This window comes from Cephus cinctus, unplaced genomic scaffold (genome assembly GCF_000341935.2).
Source record: "Cephus cinctus unplaced genomic scaffold, Ccin1 Ccin1_scaffold1146, whole genome shotgun sequence".
In the NCBI taxonomy this organism is placed as follows: Eukaryota; Metazoa; Arthropoda; class Insecta; order Hymenoptera; family Cephidae; genus Cephus; species Cephus cinctus.
Window position 1 is genome coordinate 17,893 of NW_014333641.1, and position 19,747 is coordinate 37,639.

At 39.6% G+C, this 19,747-nt stretch overlaps 1 protein-coding gene across 5 annotated transcripts; it reads left to right on the forward strand.

Annotated features, from left to right (window-relative positions):
- Positions 1-368: 368 nt before the first annotated feature.
- LOC107272251 (myc box-dependent-interacting protein 1) lies at positions 369-19,690 on the forward strand. 5 transcript variants are annotated; one of them, XM_025089586.1, is made up of 10 exons: positions 390-583; positions 6,414-6,743; positions 13,388-13,523; positions 14,810-15,000; positions 15,080-15,352; positions 15,462-15,580; positions 15,678-15,721; positions 15,920-16,102; positions 17,000-17,178; positions 17,334-19,690. In XM_025089586.1, the coding sequence occupies exons 4-10, from the start codon at positions 14,836-14,838 to the stop codon at positions 17,412-17,414; spliced, it is 1,044 nt and encodes a 347-aa protein (XP_024945354.1). In that variant the 5' UTR covers positions 390-583; positions 6,414-6,743; positions 13,388-13,523; positions 14,810-14,835; the 3' UTR covers positions 17,415-19,690. The 5 variants fall into 5 exon arrangements, with proteins under 5 accessions (XP_015604719.1, XP_015604721.1, XP_015604720.1 ...); XM_015749233.2 differs by lacking the exon at positions 6,414-6,743 and having other exon boundaries at positions 369-583; XM_015749234.2 differs by lacking the exon at positions 6,414-6,743 and having other exon boundaries at positions 373-583; positions 17,036-17,178.
- Positions 19,691-19,747: the final 57 nt, after the last annotated feature.

Genomic DNA, 19,747 nt, shown 5'->3' on the forward strand with positions numbered 1-19,747 from the left:
TGTATTATCAGATAAATTACATCCGTGTATTGTCTGTCTGTTCTTTTTGTTAAAGTGGATTTTTATCATAACGTTTGTTTATTTTGAGCAATCCTCATCACAAAATAAGAAAGAATTATTTATTAATAAAACCATTTGCAAATCAATAACCTGCTGATGACTCCATTCAAATCTTCCAATTAAACTTCTTTCACGTCCCTTATATTTCCTCCTTTATAACTCATCCTTAATTCATACCACGTATTTTTACATTTAATTTCTTTTCCTCAAATTCATTTTTATTCCCTGTTTTGCTGACGGTTAATCGTGTCTTCTCGAACAAGACAGTGCTGCCACTTTGCGGCGGACCTGGGAAACTCAGTAAGATGGCCACAGACAGTTCTGCCGCATTTCCAGTATTCATCCGCACTTCCGTCGGTGCACTTGCTCTGCTATTGGTGGAATACAGACCGGTCAGAGACGAGTCGAGTTTGTGTTTAGTAACAGCATAACGCTCCGGCACACGCGAGATAAAATGGCTGAGAGTAAGGGTGCGTTGATTGCGAAGACAGTGCAAAAACACGCGGGTCGCGCCAAAGAGAAGGTGAGTAATTTCAATTTCTCATTCCACGGGCAAGGCTCCAGAATTACCTGCGACATTTTCCTCAATCTCGTTAGCTCAACTCTACGCAAAGTATTAACACATATGTATAATGCAATTTCCCTTGTGGCTTGTATTTCTTGAATTTCTTCAAAAAGTCAAGAATAATCCTCTCATTTCCCAGACAGGATTCTCAAAAGACCCTCGGTCAGTTCCTCAAGATTTCTTTCTATCAAGATCGTAAAACCGGTGGTTATATGTCAAAATTTCAAAGAATTCAAACTCTTCCCGTATTAATACAAAAATGAACAATTGTTTTCGCAGTAAAACACGTTCCTCTCGTTCCGAGTCACTTATCCGGTAAGACTTACATAATACCCATAATACATATGCACGATATTTACCAGTTTCGATTAAAACGACAATTACTTATGCAACCTAGTACAAGCGTCAATAAGTTTCTCCACTTTTCATTAATCACCCTTAAACACTTTAATTAATTATGACACATTCACCGGACACTACTCAAAATTTTATCCTCCACCCTTGAAAATCACCAATTCCCATTAAACTCATAAATGCTCCGTACAGCATCGCACAAAGAATCTACAATTTATTATACCCATAACACTCTCGTACATATTCTCTCTTAGTGCAGCAATGCAATTTTACATGCACTCCTATACGAACAGTAACAGTAATACCAGTATGCTGATACCACCAGGTAGCCTTACAAGGCACCCATTGTCAGCATCTCGTCCTCAAGCGGACGACACAAGGCACGTGGTCGGAATTCCACGATTGATCGATACAACAGCAACTACCAAGTGCATCTAGATTTCGTTCAATCAACCATTTAAATTTGTAATTCCATCTCGTTACCGCAATTGTCAACCACATGCATATACATTACCATAGTATGCATATTCATGGTGTTATGGCGAGCGCATTTTGCTTCATAACAAAGAAGTACTTTTATAACAGTACACGCGTTGTACCGGTGGCACTTAACTCTATCTGTATACAGTATTCGATACCTTAATCCCTTAAAGATTGTAGCGTCTGCCGTAAGGTCTCGGATTACTTTCCATTCTGATTACAGCTCGTGAGAATCTCTTAACCTACAAGCGGAATTTCATTCGGGATATTATTTCGTCTTTATTCGGGTGACTGTATGCCGTGCCGTAAGGAAATCTAACTTTTCCAGTAACTCGATTCCTTTTTTGTTTTCCTCCCTTTCCCAGCCTGCATTCCAATGTTACATCGGTCGAACGATCGCCCGGTCCTTTCTATCGGCTTACCGGTCTCTGCGCATATCGTTCATTTAACCGAGACGCATTCAAGGCATTCGACGTTGATTGCTGCCAAAGAGCATGTCGCAACGCCATGTATAACGGCGGCACGTAGATGCCTCAGGCTTTCCTACAATTAAAATTGCGACGAGCACGTGTGGACACTGTTTGAAGTGACGTAAAGGGGTAAAAAATAGGGTTAGGTTAGGTTAAGCGAAGCGAATCGAATTATAAATGGAAAAAAAAGTGCATAATCAATTCCCTCGTAATTATCCTATAGAAACAAAATCGATTATCCTCTCGTTATCTGATTAAATCTAATAACGACATTGAACCTCAAATATCGAATTTCTTTATGGACGTTTCAAAGTTTTTACGTTATCTTGAGCGTCTGTAAAAAATTAAAAATAATACTTGGCGTGGGTGACGATTTTTTAAAATATTTTTTTCCTATACTTTGCCACGCTGCAATTTCCCGTGAAAACTATTGGGAAAGATTCGTAGGCGTTTCTGTTTGTCTGCCTTTTTGTATTTACCATGCCTGTATCGCTTGTTGCTGGTTCTGACGGTCGGCAACAGAAACTTATCCGGTAGAACCGGTCTACGTATAGCAATGCCGGACCGGGCTACTTCTCGCATCCTAACTGTATGATGCACAACCAACAGACACGTACGTTATCATCCATTGACTTATTTATGGACAAAAAGAAAATGGCTCCTTGACGAATTCATAAAAATTTCTCAACCATTCTTCACCGTGTACCAACTCTGATATCTTGTCGACTGTACTTCAGGTAGTTTTCCGTGAAACTTTGTATGAAGAAATCTCAAGTCCTTGGTCTATGTACGTGTCGTTAAATGGTCCGATGAAACGCGACGGCCGTAAAAGTATCAACTGCTACTGTTACTGGAGGTACTAGGTGCACCATTATCATTACTACCAGCAGAAGAAAGTTTGTGGATATACTTGTACCGTAGAATCCATCAACTGTACCGTGCCTATCAGACACCGCAAAATAGTTAACCCATACTTGTGGCATCGCATTGGAATTTATAAAGGGGTTACAAGAAAATCTTGGAGTCTTTTATACCGGCTGGAATTTATTATATAACTGTACAATATTTATATGCGTTTTTGATAAAGGTATTGAAAATTCATTTTTTTTAACTTGAAAAATCGGTGACTGGGGTCGTACTAGGATTTCTTATTTTTATTGGAAAATTTTTTTTTATTTTTACCCTGACTCTACACGGCGGCTACTGGCTGACAATGCTAACTCGTGTTCTGTAAGCTCTGTCGATTGGCAGTGTATCCGAATGATCGACGGACCATCCAAGTGTCATGGCGGAAGCAAGTAAACCCCCAGTAAACTCTGGTAGACGAAACTACTGTGTCCACTCTCTATCGTCTTCCACCTCGCCTACCCGTTACTATTCTCGTCCCGAAGTCCCGGGCGTTTCTGCCCGTCGCCGTCCCCGCAAGACTCGGCAAATATATCTACGAGCTTCTCGGCTCGATTTCGGCGCGATGAGAAAATTTCATCTCGAGATGCAAAACGGAGCATTGGTCAATTTTGTATTAGTATTTTTGAGTCAATTACGCAATTCCATAAGCGCTAACGACGGCGGAACGTAATTGCACGAGGATCGTATGAAACATTAGTAAAGTCGTTATTACGTAAAGAAACGTCATTCGAAATGGAGGTATCTTTGGTATTTCGTATTTTTAAACGGATCACTCGCTCCAGTGAATTTGCCGAGTCATCAGCTAAGTGATTAACTCGAATCTAATTATTTTTTGGAAGATCATTCATCGTGTCTTTGGGACTTTGACTCGTGCTCGATATATTTTTTTCTTGCTATTGGGAGTAATGATTTTTGGAAAAAAAATTTTTTTTTTTTTCCCTTCTAATTACGTCTGCCACACTTGTTTCCTGGTTTTATTCCCGGCGCCGGAGTTTCCAAGAGTAGACATCGTTGCGCTCCTTTTATTCGGGTTGGAGTCTCGGGGTGCGAAACGAATTCTCTTGGTTGACCGTTCGGCCCAAAGCAAGTAAAACAGTGAGACAGGATCTTGATGATGCTGGCCCTGGTCCAGCTCACTCGGTTAACGTATATAAATACAGAACGGCTGACGACAAATGCAGAACTCTCTTTCTAAGATCTCGAAGTTCTCCCTCGTTTTAGATTCTTAATTGATACGTGTTTCTCGCGTTATGCGGACGACTTGTGCTACTTTGTGTGGGTTTTGTAACAGCCTGTCAATTTTTTATTTTAATTTTCTTCTGGATTTTCAATCTTTGAAAATATTTTTTCTCGGTTGTATCTCACTCTGCCGAGATATCGAGAGCGCCGTCTTGCCGAATGACGAACGAAATATTTATACCTTTTTTTTACAAATGGGAACGGACGCTATACTCGATTTTCAATCCTGGATGAATATTCTCACTGTTCGGGATGCTGCGCTTAAATATCTCGAGAACTTATCGGAGACGGATCGTGCATATACCGTTTGCCGAAAAATATATTTGCACAACGTGAAATAGAAATTGACTATTTTTTTTATCATACATACATTTTTTTTCAATACTTATTGCAACGTGCGACCTTCGTCTCGCGATTGATAATACCGTTTATTTATTTTAAAATGCTTGATATCTGCGATTAACGCTTGTAATCGGTCCCCTTACAGATTTTCACAGCATCTCAATCAGGTCCAATGAACAAGATTTTTTTGGCATTCGATTTTTGAAATCGTTGAATTCATATGTATGAAAAATATAGAAATTTTCAAAAATTATTTTATTTTCTAATCAGCCGATCGAACCAGTCATTTACCAACAGATATTTGTACCTTTCTCACTCCTTTGCTTTTCTATTGCATTTTTCATTTTTTGACAGCTGTCAAATTTGATCACTATCTATGCCGCGCGTAATGTACTGATCTATAGACAACAATGACAGTCTTATTGAGTAATACTAAGATGATCCAAATATGAACCACATGAACACCCGTTGCATACAGACTGCACTGATGGCAGGAAGTGACGATGCACATGTTGCAGCCGTTTGGTACTGCTGCAAACCCCAATGCAGATGGAACCTCATTGTCTCGAGTTAAACTGCGAATTGCGTAGGACACATTTTGAAATTCAGGTCGAGATCACCTGTCGTACTCGATCTTTACAGTCCCCCCCCCCCTCTCTCTCTCTCTCGCATTAGTAGATCTGCATTTTAATTAATTATACGACAATGCACTCGTACTGCATTCTATTCTCTATCCACGATGCACTTTCCTCGGGACCCAACTGCATCACCTTATCATCTCGGTTGCCAATGCAGTGCATTATACGAAATAAAATTTGTTCATCTGTCGCGGAGACGAGTTTTTTTTTAAATTTGAAAAATTTTGTCATTTTTTTTACCACGTTCAGAAAGTCTAATACTTGGAAATTGAAAAGTCACCCAAGTAGGGTAACACTGTTGATAGAAACGTTTCAGGCTGATTTCACCGGGTTTTTTTCTTTTTTTGTCAATATAAGTAAATATGCTGGAAATTTTAGTTTTTTTCATAAAATTCACTGTAGCTGATCTCGCGGGTCAATTTTTTTTTTTTTTCAATACAGACTCAAGATGCTGGTAAAATTTGTCTGTGTATCTTACGATTACGATTATACTCCACCAATAATCCGTAGAAAAGAACGGATGCTGTATTGGTCACTGATAAGGAACGTGATACCAGAAGAGTCTTAATGGAGGTCACGACCCAGTTCCTTCTGTCTATTCCGAGCGAACCTGAGCAGTAGAGAGCCACACCGTGAACCTGTGAACGTGAACGAGAATCTTGGGTCTAGCTTAGATAAATAGCATTCGATGAGTCGATGTCGTGAACGTGTGAAGAAGCTGGATCGCTGTACCCGTAAAAGATTGATAAGAAATTCCTTATCAGTTCAAGTATCTCAATAGCTGATTGTACCTAACGATAGCTCAAACTTGTTGATTATTGATTGGCAGCTTAACGAGCAATTAATACGCAGTCATCTCTGACAGGTATGATCAGTTTGGTCCATTGGAAATGCAAAAATTTGTTATCGCGTAATCGCGATTATTGAGATAAAATGAATTTTTGGAAATATTTTCGAAAATTCAGTTATCCATTTTGCCAATAGTAAATCAATTTTGAACGGTACTTTGCCAAAGTGATTTCAGACGATGACGTGTGAACTGGGCTTAATATCTATTTAGTACTTAACTTGGGAGGCTGTATGGACCAGTGCTCGCTGTTGCAGTTAATACAAAGTCGAAAGAGCGGATTAGCACGGGCTCGCGAGATTGGAGAAACTCAAATACACGCCGAGGTTAAATATCAAACTAATCAAAAAAAAAAATGGTGGTAAAAATACACACTGCTCGTTCGTCTTGTACCAGTAGATTTTGTCAAGGAAAAACCTTGGGGGATTGATAAGAAAGCATGGCGCTATCATCCATTGTGATTTTACGTATTTGGCGTATTTTAACTTTTCATAATAAATTATTCTCAGAATTCTCAACGAACACTCCAGATCTCTTGGATCTCTCGCTGGTCCCGTCGTCTTGGAAGTTGACGGTTTATTCTTGGCATCATCCAGCGTTCCGCCGAGTCCTTGTGACGGCTGTTTGCGCCAATCAGAATCTTCTTACATCACATGATGAAAGTGGTACTGACATATCGATCAATGATACCATATCGATTGACTTACGCTTATGGATCTTACTTCGATCTGGACTTTGGAAATAGCTGTTTATTATATCAAGATTTTTTCGATGGAGCTGCTTCGTGACCCTGGGTCACCGTAACTTCGAGAAACACCAAAATTCTTCTAACTCAACACGTAAGCCCATGAGTGTTCAAGAGGAAGTTACAAATTGGACGAAACGTGGAAACACGTGGTGTCATTTTGCAAATACAATTTTACTCGTATACAGAGTCCGTATAAATTGCTCGGTAGAGACACTAGATATATTTATCACATGGCAAGTGTGAATTTTTGAAATTTCATTCAAATTGCATAAAGACAAAAAAGGGATAAAAGTCGAATTTTTCGTAATTATTACTTGCCCTTATGGACTTTATCAAAGTTATTCATTGATCGTACAGATAAGAACATGCGTTTTATATCTTTAGATGAAATTCCTTATTCAATCATATATGCATATATATGATACATAAATTATATAGTTATATCAGCATGCATGTATCAATAATGACGTGCACTTTAATCAATATTATCTTCAGATTAATTGCATCCGATCGAAAAATCAAAACCTTTATTCTATATATGATCATCAAAATATATCACGCGCGTACTTTACTACATACGTGACATACGGGTTCGCGTACGTAGCTTTTATTATTACTTAGCAGAACCTGTTCTCCCTTGACGAACCATGGATGCGCAATTTGATAATTACATTGACCTTAGCCTTCGCTCCAACAGAATGCAGCAGCGGCTCGATTCGCTATCCGCAGCATTCACAATGCTATCACAGGGCAATGAAAATTTTCTCACCGTTCAAAAATTGCTAACCAGCGCACATGCCGATTTTACTGTAATAGCATATACAATATACTCTGTTCACTCAACGTCGCGTATATCATGACTGAGAAATATAGGTTTCAAGGAAATTTGGCAAAAAAAAAAAACTGTAAATCTCGGAAAAATAAATAAGCACGTGCGTGAACATATCCTCGTACCCAGCCACCGGCTGGTAGCCTCGTGAAACGTTACCTTGGAGGAACCTTGGAAAATTTTCAGACCTAAATGTATATACACAGTTAGTGACGTTACTAACTTAACTTCGTCGTAAACTGAATTTCGGTATCTGGCTGATCTTCGCTTGTTTACGTCATAACGTATGCAGACACGTCGTTCCTCTTATGAAATTCAAATCTCAAGTCTTTCGCTGCTACCTGAATACCGATACGTCTGGCTTGTTCGTATACTACGTCCTTGCTAACAGTCCTATGTCAATTTGTTACATTTTTTTTAACTATTTATAACAGCATAATTTGAGCACGGTAATTGAATTAGCCTTCGTCACACGAACGGGGCGGCGGGAGAGGGGTAGATCAGTCTGCCCTCGTATCACTGATATCAATTTTATTTTTTTTTCCACTCAGGACAATTGTCATAACCACTGTGTGTCCGACCACTATTTTTCGTTGTGCCCGAGTTAGCTTGAATATACCCATATGGTCCATTCTCAAATTCCATGTATGTAAAATTTTCGAAAAAAAAAAAAAAAATAGATTTCGGAATTGAATATTTAATATTTTTGTTATCTCGAATTATCCGATTAGGTCATACGCAGATCTGTGACGTCACGTACCACACGATTGATTGCCAGCCTCGCCCCTGTGTTATCTAAACCATCGTTAAATTCACACCGGACAAGATCACGTATAAGTATATTCTGGACAATAGCGCAATTCGCACTGATCCGCTCAACGGTGTAATAACTCAGGTCCATTCTGGAGTCACGGAGTGAACGCGTGAGCACATACGAGTCACGTATGGTGCTCTCGGAAAAAGGACAGACTGTTGGACTGTACCGACGAATTTATACGTTATGACGATTGGTCGATAAAATTTTGTCGAAAAAAAAGTCAAAATTAATTTCGAAAATTGTAGGTGTCGGTTATCAAAGATTTGAAGCTCGGACGTGGCAGCTGTCAAATATACCGGATGTTACGTGTAGTTGGAGCGGTCCTGAAAATTAAAGGAGCCACGTGAAGTATACATATACAATCTGGCCGTCAGTCACGACGTCGACTATGCGATTCCACGTAGCCTAATATGGCGTCGCGACGATCAACATACAAGTGGGTGTCAGAAGCTACCTATTACCCACATGGTTCCAGTATATCCAATTTAATGTATATTTATTCAAGGTATCACGTGACACATTAATTCATTAAATATATATATATATATACATACAGAGAGGGAGACCCAAAAATATATAAGATAAACAGCTGTTCAACTGTTATTATTCTATATACACACTTAAGATACAGATTATGGCTGCAATCATTTTCATAATCACTATCCACTCAAGTACCTGCTTCTCTTATCGGTTTCTTCAAGTATTCCGGATCAGCGTTCTTAACAGCCTTACATGGAAATATATAAATTCCAACTGCGCCAGGTATTTTTCTTATTTCATACAATTTATTTGTTCAATTATACCAATTGATTTTTATTTATTGGGGACCAATTGGCTAAAGTCAGCTTACGTCCTGCGTAAACGCAATGCCCTCCTACCTACATACGTAATGTGGCACCAGTGTCATTCACAAAGGCGCTACGTAACAAGCACACACCCCACTCAACGTTCTCATTGTCATGTCGTGGCACATTCCTAAAGGCAACTCCCTGGAAGCAGCAGAGCCAGTGCCTTCATGAGAACTGGCACTTACGTTAGATACCTGGCTTATCTGTGTGTACTCCTATCAACAGTATAAAAATCTATATCCATGGTATAGAGAAATATTTCGCATACAGATATATATGTAACATAATATTCCAACTCGTAACGCGTTCCAGTATCACTTTGTCTTGGCAAAGTTAACCAACTGGTACAGCTTTTGGAAATACTCGATTGGCGTGTACGCCACGAACATAGGTATAGTCCCTTCATACGGCATAGACTGAACCGAAGAGAGATTTGAACGAGTAAAAAAAAAAGGTTGTAGCAATTTCATTTCTATTCCAATGAAAAAAAGGAAGTCGCATCTGGATATAATAATTATTTTTATCCAGTTAAGGATCATTGGTCACAAAATAGTTATTGTTATTATTAACGATCGATTAACCGCGTCTGATTTGGTATCGCTAACGAGTCGTAACGAGTGATAAGAAATTGACGAGGAATGTTAAATATTTTTTTTCAGTCTTATCGTTATTTGTCTCTCTCGCTACTTGTTACCGGTTTTTGGTGTATTTGAACCATTTGGTTTTGATTAATTTTTTCAGATTTTTTTAATAAGTAAACAAGGCGAGATCCGTCTGTACCCACGATATACAATGTACTGGTCCATGAGTGTAATGTTTAGTATAGTCAAACAGGTGATTATTCTGGATGCTGCGAGCTACTGGTATCCCCTTCAGGGTTCGTCATTCAGGTATCACAGATGGCATTGGACCAGTGGGCATTGGGAAACGTATGGAAGCATGCGTGGTCATAGGTGGTCGAGGAGGTCCATTTATGCCGGTGTGATTGGCCGAGTGGCTGGGTCGGCTGCTCTCGAGGTTGATGTCCGAAGTCCGCGCCAACATTCCGATTCCCTCTTTTCGTTCCTCTCGATGTCTCTCCGACATTCTCCAAGCAAATCGTCTCGCGTTACCACCTATGGAGAAAGCATCTCTTTATCCCGTTAGGATTTCCAGCAGTGTCGATTTTGAGATGAAAATTTTTTTACTTGTACTTTTTTTTTGGACTGCTGTGATTTTTTGAGAATTTTTTTCACAATTTTTTTTTAACGCCTCTAACGTTCTGCCAGCAAACGGTCTTGGGGACAATGGCGAACGTTCTGAACGCGTAAAACGGGGCCGTACGTAACGACGGCACAATAATAGCAGTGCAACGGAACCATCTACGTCATCTTCTGCTTTTGCTATTAATAAGATTAAGGGAATTCTCTATTTTGGATACTTGTTATAGACTGTTGCAGGGTCTGGATGGTTTTACTCGATAGGGAGTTTTATGGATTTTTTTTTTAAATGTTGCGTAATTTTTCCTGACGTCATTGGATCATTGACCTTGATAACGCTTCTTCTTATCACCGAGATCGAGAGGTGGATGATAGATGAGAAAAAAAATTTTCATCGTATCACGTGAAATTGCAGGTTTCTCGGCAAAATTTATTTTCGTGCTCGTTGATGGTACACAATTTTTTTTTTTTTATAAATTTTCGAAATCTCGGTATATATGGCTAATGCCAAACTCCACTGGTAAGTGCGCGGCACTGAGATCGCGATAAACATGAATTATAATGCGCGAGTAAACATAGGACGGGACGTGATAAAAAGTCCGAGGGAATATAGTTAACACGTGTCAGTGTTTATGGCTCGAACGTCAAGAAGATGGCTGGAGGAACAACACCAATAAATAATTTCGTTCCCATTTCCATGTTGAGATTTTCAGAACATTCCGTCTCGTCAGACAGCCAACCATCCTGTCTATACATATATACACTGGTATTATCGGTCCGTTATTCACGTTGCGCACGTACCGTGAAAAAATGCATGAAAAAGAAAATTGGCGTATTATGAAATTTCAAAAATTCGATCGATTACCAAAATCCGCGTGGATTCCACTTTTGGTACCTTCTTCTTTTTCACGAGCAAAAACTAATACGTGGCCGGGGTCCACCGGTTTCCGGCGAATTCGGCTGTCCCACTTTTACGACTCCCAGAGCTCCAGAAACGAGGTCGCGATCCTCCGCGTCCATAGGCGTCGAAACGCAAAAAAGAAATTTAATTTCCCAAACCAATTCCCCTTCCGTCCGCCATGAGCGAATCGCGATTAATTTCTTAGCTGTAATTTATTTTTTATTTTTTTTTTCACCATTCTTACCTTTTACGTGCATCTATTCTATTCGCGTAATTCCACATCTTCGCGCTGCTCTAAGTTTCGAAACGTCTTCGAATATTTTTCTCTAACTCTCCGTGCTTCCACCTATTGCCAGGCTATCGAACTCGCCTCTTGCACCTGAAGTTGTTCGCTATTAGGATAGAGATTCTCCTTGTCGCAATGTTATAACGACCTACCGTTATTCATTTAGCATAACACACGACTCCAGCACGGAGTCCGCGTATCTTTCATTTTCGTTAGAAAAAAAAAAAAAAAATTCCCCGACGTCCCTCATTGAACTTTTGGCATTGTCGTCATTAATTATTATTACGTCACTCGTCTTCTTTATCTCGGATACAATTAACCCTTGTTTCAATCCACGATGCGTTTACTTATCTATCGGTTGGCTATACTGTACGTTGACCACGAGTACCTCAACGCTCGCGGCCATTACTATACGTCTTTTAACTTTACGGCTAAGGTCATGGCCGAACTAACGGATTATGCAGTTACTATATACGGCAACGTAAAAATCATTTTGGTTAACCCCAAGTCTCTACACTGCACACGTTGCATTTTAATGGGACAATTTTAAGATCGCTGTTTACACCGAAATTTCACTTAAAAATATCCGGTAGTGGTACTCGATGTCCGCCATGTTTTTTTTTTTTTTTTTTTTTTAATATATATATGTATGCACGTATGCATTGTTACGTCCGAATACGTGGCAAGTACTATAACAATAATAACGAACATAGTACTATTTCACGCGGTTTGTGCAACGTCTTCTTTTGATCAGTGACTGTACTGTAATGAAATATGTATATATATATATATACAGTTTGTTCGTTATGGAAGGTCGTACAGGCGCACCTCATTTTACCTTTGCATGACGTATCGGGAAGAACGAGCGCCGCTTCGCTACGCGGATACTTACGTAATGGGAATTCTCATAGACGTTCCACTTGTTCGTGCCGAATGAAACGGCTGGGTAGCTATGGGGTTAGAATTTGTAGGTATGACTTTTGGTTGTTTTTTTTTTAAGATAAATTTTATTTTTTTCCTCTACGCGCAATTTTTAGATGGACGCGTCTTGTGGTGATTGTAATTTCAGTAATTAACAAAGTTCGTCTAATGGTAATACATGGATTCTATGGGTTATATGGTTCTATGGGTACTACATGCTCTCTCGCAGTGGATAAGCATGCATCGTTATACGCAATGGCTATATATAGGCAGTCTGTGCTTGAGTCGTGTGATGTCAACAAAGCTGAACAGACTGGTTGAATTTTCGCGAAAGACCATGAGGAAAAGATAATGAAATTCTGTAATCGGTCGTGCGGCTAAGATTTCTTTGGTAAGGACAGATAATGGGAAAGTGTCGTGAAATTTCTTTTGCGGTCAGCCGCCGTTGCGTCACGTTTCGCAACGTCGCACCTTATTATTACGGAGCGTAGCACGCACTGATTAAATTCTTTTTTTTTTTTTCAGCGACGACAAGATGAAAAAATTAGATTCGTTAGAAATCATTGTTGCGACGAGAATACGAATACGGAGTGATCAATAAAAAAAAGTGAAATTGGAAATTATATAAAAAAAAATTTTATTTCTTCCCAAAAATATTTTGAATCCACTGTATCATAAATCCTTCGTACTTCCTTCGCTTGCGTCAAAGCAATTTCGATGGTTCCAAATGGCTCGTCCACCGGTTGACCACGCGTGCTCAACATATATGGCGATACAGGATTCCCAGTCGAACCCACGCATCCCCAATGCCACTTTAAAAACGCCCACGTGCCCTTTCGGAGCTCCCTTTCGAATTCTCTATCCGATTGAAAGCGTCGGTATGTCTTTAATTTATTCGCGTCAGCTAATCAGCGTAATTTCTGGTAATTTTCAGTTCCTCCAAAATTTGGGCAAAGTCGACAGAACCGCCGACGACATATTCGACGAGCATTTGCAAAATTTCACGAGACAGCAGAATGCGGCGACCAGGCTGCAAAAGGAATTCAACAATTACATCAGGTGTGTTAGGGGTAAGTATTAAAGAAAAGAAATTTTTTTTTTTTTTTTTTTTCGAAAATTCATGTCAAAATTCTATCACCAGCCACGCGTCTACTTGTCCCCGTACAGAGAAGAAGGGTGCGGCAACTCTTGGCACAGTGACCCTATTCCATAAAGTAACGACGTCTAATAACGTTCCTAAATTCATCAGCAGCACTGTATACAGTTATGACGATTCGAGCAGAAGCCCAAGTCGCTTGGCAACCATAGCAAATCGGGCCAATGACTCTTGGCTGCATTTGCAAAGCAACGAGAGCCCCCCCGTTCCATGTGGGTTTTAAATAGTTAACAAAGATTTATTTACCTTACATTCGTTCCGTCTCCTTCGCACCGTGTGTCATCTTACCCAAGAGAGGAAACGTAGTGCAAAGTTTTGCCGGGTCTTCATTTTTCCCTTATAGCCTGACACCCCGACACGTTGCTGCAGCAAAGCAAAGCACCATGTGTCAGTTTTAATATTTTCTTTGCTTCTTGCAGCTTGTCACGTCTCCTCGTCCAATCCAATGCCGTCTAATTAGCTAAGGATAGAAAATAAAAATCTTTCGCCATCTTTGGAAAATCATCACCAAGTTTAACCATGCTCGGATATCTGCTTTTAGATGTATGACTTGTCCATAAGTTACAGCCGCCCGATGCACGGGCTGATTCATTGCTTCGCTTGACGATTGACCTTCGTGCTTTGTCGTAATGGCTCAAGGAATTACGCTTTTCACTGCCGTTCACTGGGAATGTCATCGTGCACGAGCCCTGGTGCTTGACCCAGGGAAGGGATAAATTTTTATAAAAAATTCACTGTCATTTTCTTAAACGACTCTATGGCATTGTCCACTAATGGACGACATGCTGAATTAATGGTCTAAGCTCGTTGCTGTGCAATTTACCGACCGGTTCTCAAATGATTACCTTATCGTGGCGTGGTGCAGGTGAATGCACCTTGGTAGCAAGTCGAGGAAGTAGGTCAGGAAAGTCAGTGAGAACTGCAGGAGGACTGCTAGTAAAAAGGCAAAGGCTTAGAGCAGGAAGAATTCCAGCCGGAATTACTAGAAGTAGGAAGCGGACGAATGACAGTCATATGTTTTTACTTAGAGTTCATACCTATTAAGAGTGAGGAATCTTGGCGTAGTTCACGTGTGAACGATACGCAGTATCCAATTATATTGTCGTATGGTCCATTCAGTCTTCCAATTTGCAAGGTTTTATTCAAAGGTCTTTCTACGATTAGCCAACTGTTGAGCAATTGCTTCCTTTATGATTACAGCTGTACAGGCAGCCTCGAAGACCTTGATGGACTCTTTGAATGAGATCTACGAGAGCCAATGGACGGGTCATGATCTTCTCTACGTGCAAGCACAAAACCTTGATATGCTCTGGCAAGACTTTACGCACAAGCTGGCTGATCAGGTTCTGGTACCATTGAACACGTATCAGAGCCAATTTCCTGAGATGAGAGTGAGTCTTGCTGAGATTGAGATATCTTATCATTGATTTTACTTTTACTTGTGGTATGATACGAGTGTTCTTTTTTTAGAAAAAAATTGACAAGAGAGGACGCAAACTCGTGGACTACGACAGTCAGAGACACAGCTTCCAGTCGTTACAAGGCAATCCTAAGAAACGTGATGAGCTCAAAGTATCCAGAGGAAAGGATCAGCTGGAGGAAGCCAAACGGACTTACGAACAACTCAACTCGGAACTTCACGACGAATTACCTGCGTTGCACGACTCCCGTGTACTTTTCCTTGTTACCAACTTACAGACCTTGTTCGCCGCTGAACAAGTGTTTCATGCTGAAAGTGCCAAGGTATGTTTCTGGATCTGAGTCCCCTATTGGGTATTCACTGTAGCGGTACTCTTTGCTAGTGACTGACAATTAGTCTGTCGGGCTGCATTGAACATTTGACAAATCTCAGGTTTTCTCCGAGCTGGAAGCGATAGTCGACAAGTTGGCCAATGAAAGTCAGCGAGGATCTTACACGCTCAAGAAGAATTCAGAACAGCAATCGCCCAAGTCACCCAACGCCAATTCCTCGTAAGATCAGGCTCATTCGATGATATTGATACGACAGCATTATTTGATCGTTAACATTATCTTTCTTAATTACTCACAATCATTTTCTCTGTTTTAGATTGATAATCAACACGCAGCCCGCACAGAATAATATAACAGCAGGTACAGGTCGTTGTATAGTAAAGTAGCCTAGTGGGGTACTTGTGATAATTAGTATGGTTTACTAACAACCCGCATGCTTTGAATTGCTTTCCATTGGTAGCATTATCTATTTGTGTCAATCCTATTGTTGTTGCTGTTGTACCATTACTGTAGTTTAGATCCATGCTTGGTTTGAGTGTGGTTTGTTGCGTGTTACAGCTTTGGATGATTCCACGGCAACAGCCACCGCTGCAGCTGCAGCTGCTGGCGACTCCTCGCCGACGACACAGTTAAACGGCAATGCTAATGGCAATGATAATTCCTTAAATAACCAAGATGCGTCTTCCAAAAATACAATTGCACCTGCTAAGAGAGTTGAGGAATTGTATGATATACCTGTTGGTGAGTAATGTCCCAGATTAGTGCTGAGAACCTTCAGTTAGATAATGACCTCTTTTTTTTTTTTTTTTTTTTTGTAATCACAAAACAATGCCGTTCTTTTTTTACTTGGTGCATAATTTTTTTAAACCATCGACAGGGACTTCGCTTTTATAATTTCTTCGGACATTGCACCTTTGTTATCAACGTATTATTTACTGTCTTACATTTTAAGATAAGCGGCTAGACAATATTCGATAGAGAATCAGCCTAGTGACTTTGTGCCAGTGACTAATAGCTGTACTTGATAATAATTGAACCTCTGTGACTAATATTTATTTCATTAAACACGCAAGTAAGATACATGACACTTGATTTCTGTGTCCTTAGAGACTTCACGCGTATGAAAGTGATATGTAAGCACATTATGAAATTTAATCAAAGTGCAATAGACTCTTTGATGAGTATAAACTTTAATTTAATACTTCGCAGAGAGCTACGTAGAAGGGTTTTCAATTAATTTGCCATTCGGTACATGTAAGAATATCTCACTAATAAATTTAGATCATCTCGAGGAATATTATGATGGTGTGCCACGAAAGTCTTTGATATTTTGGAGAAAACTGTACTTAAGTGGAGGGGTAATAGCATGATTTTTTCTTTATATTTAATATCGCATAGCAATGAAATAACCCATCGGTGTATATCAGCTTGACCAAAAAAAGGAAAAGGGCTGCAGTATTCAGTTCAGACATTTTTTGTTTAACGTCTGTAGTCAAAGTACATCAGTGGGTTTTCAAAGTAGTTATAAGTTGCCTGCCACTTTGTGCATGGTCTTGGTATCATTGCGATACGGAAAAGAGAAAGAAAATAGTCAGGTACACAGGTCCAGCACTAATGGCAGATATTTAATCGTTTTAGACGTGGAATATGAAAATGGTACCAATTTATCTATAGGGGCGACAACCGACAACTTGCCGCCGGGTGTTTTGTACAGGGTGAAGGCGACTTACAAGTACAGCCGTGAGGACGTGGACGAGCTCTCGTTCGATGTGGGTGAAATTATTCGCGTTATTGAATACGACGATCCTGAAGAGCAGGTATGTGTACCAACGTTAGAACGGTATCGTCAAAGACATCAAATATACACTTTTGTATTTAAAAAATTATATGCATATATACAAGTGACATGAAATCTCAGTAAGGTTATGAAAAGTGGCTGTTATTAATAATCTATTGTTATATATCATTACAGGAGGAAGGCTGGTTAATGGGCATCAAGGAAGGCACCAACGAGAAGGGTATGTTCCCGGCGAATTTCACAAAGCTTCTGTGAGAGCTTACCTCGAATCGCCACGTACACTCCAATGCTCACGGAAACAGCGTATTTTACTTTAAGATAGTTTGAAGGAAGGTGAAGAAGAAGGTGGAAGGAAATGTGGGAAAAGAGAAAATTTGTAATGGCAGAAAGTGAGAGCCGTGCAGTCAGAGCCGTGGGTATTATTTGAAATTTGTCTGAGAAAGGGGAATGAGAGGCTATAATCGGCGACGAGGGGTGAGAATTGGGGCTCTTGGGAGGTTATGGTGATATATATAAGGGGGGAAGGGTGGGAATAATGAGATGGTAATGCTGGAGGGTGCTGCGGAGAATCAATCAGCCCAAAGTGCCTTAACCCAGCCACTGTCTGTGCCAACCAACATTCACTGCTTGTAACACGGGATTGTCCCACTCATATCGAAAACACAAATACACATCACTAATAATCAAATGAAATATTTAAATAATTAAATAATATATTACTGTACACACATCAAGAGAACGCGTACACGAGAACATATAGGCGACGACACACGATACACGCAATGTTATAATATAAAAACAACACTATATATTAAATTAATATTATTTTATGAAATTGTAAATAGGATTTATAAAATTTAAGGCTATTTTATCAAGTAACTTTGTGGCCACCGAAAAGAAAGAAATGAAATTTTCGTCTCTCCTCGAGAACGTCGTTCATTGTACATTTTTTCGAGCACTCTGAGTAATTCACCGGCCGTTGGTGAACGCCAAATTTTTCAAGGTCCAATTACCTTCTCGCAATTTAAATAGTTCCCATTAGAGACGTCGATTCGTGGTAAATTTATTGTGTCGCGACCCGGTGAAGAATCGGCTTATCTCTTCCATTACCATATCCCTTTAATACGCGGTGGTTCTATTGGCACGCGTAAATCATGTGCCAAAAATTTTGTATAGTAACTTTTTCAATGAGCAGATTAAGGCATTTCGTTTGACTAATGGGATCTATTTGACGACCATACATCTTAAATGAAATATTCACTTTATTCTTGCGATATAAGCCGTTTGAAAGTACCTCTTTAATAATTATAGGTTATCCCAGTCTAGGCAAACGATATACAGATTCGTGCCGAATGAAAATTCTATTGTTTATCTGAATTGGGAAAGCCTGTATGTAGGTATATAGCCTTAGTATAGCGGCAGTGGTAATCTAATACGAAAAGAAATTGCTTATCACTGCCATGAAGAGTTATCCGTATGGCCAGGATAGTAGGGAAGAAATACAATGGTCCATCCTTTGAAATTTCTGTAGCGTTGACGAATACTCATTAGCACGATCTGTCGGAACAATCATGCATTGTACCCCATGTAATAAACCACAATTATTATATATATATATATATACGTAGTGTAATAATAGTATAAGAGCTCGTAACAGCCTATCGGCATAGCCGCGTGGTCTTTTAATTTTATTATGTTGATCTGATAGGAGCGAAATATAGGGAGGTTGGATTGTTTTCTTTTATAAATTAAAAATGTTTATATCTAAAGGATTGATCCATTGTCACACTAGCTCCGGACACTTGACACGGTGCCATTTTTGTTGTTACCTAATTACCCGATAATGTCATCGGCATATCTATTGTTTATTCTTCGGTAGTTCAGTTCAGCAAGCGTTTTTAAGGCCTAATATGTAAAGCGTTATCGAACAGACTTTTGTTACTTAACTGTTGACAGCAGACTCCTGTAATGCGTGTACGAAAATATTTTCTAGACACTCGCGACATTGTGTTTTCGGTCGTTAAAACTTTGACGATGCTGTCGAGAAAAGCTGCATAGACATTCCTCCGTTTAATGCGCGTGGATATAGAGTACCTTGCAGTCATTGGTAGTCACCATTATGAAAATGGTATACGGTGTATAGGAAAAAAATGCGTCTCCTGAGAATTCTGATACCTGAGGGAAAGGGGGAAAAACAAAATTGGCTGGAAAGTACGAAAGAAATGTGCATGTAAATTCATTCGTGAGAGTGCTGCAAAATTTATTCTCTGAGCAATGAGTAGGAACTGTTGGCAAAACTTGGGACCGATTGTAGCTCACTGAATACAGGAATAGCCTAAGGGAGTATGTTTCATAAATAGAAGTTGTGAAATATATTAAAATAGACACAGGATAAAAAGAATGAACATAAGAGAAGGAAGAACGTTTGCAGAGATCCAAAGATGTTCGACAAATGTATGCAATAGTATTGAAACGCAAAAGAGAATAAAGAAAGGCAGATTCTGAAATATCAGATCTTATCCGTATTGAGATCAGTGGTTTAGTGTAGCAATGAGCCAATCCGTTGTTATGTCATTTGTCATTTTTAT

Excerpts from the sequence above, each read along its gene's own strand:
- LOC107272251 (XM_015749233.2), top strand. The coding sequence starts at position 515 with ATGGCTGAGAGTAAGGGTGCGTTGATTGCGAAGACAGTGCAAAAACAC. Across the intron at positions 13,524-14,809 it reads TTACATCAGGTGTGTTAGGG|CTGTACAGGCAGCCTCGAAG; the intron begins GTAAGTATTAAA and ends TTATGATTACAG. Across the intron at positions 17,179-17,333 it reads ACGACGATCCTGAAGAGCAG|GAGGAAGGCTGGTTAATGGG; the intron begins GTATGTGTACCA and ends ATATCATTACAG.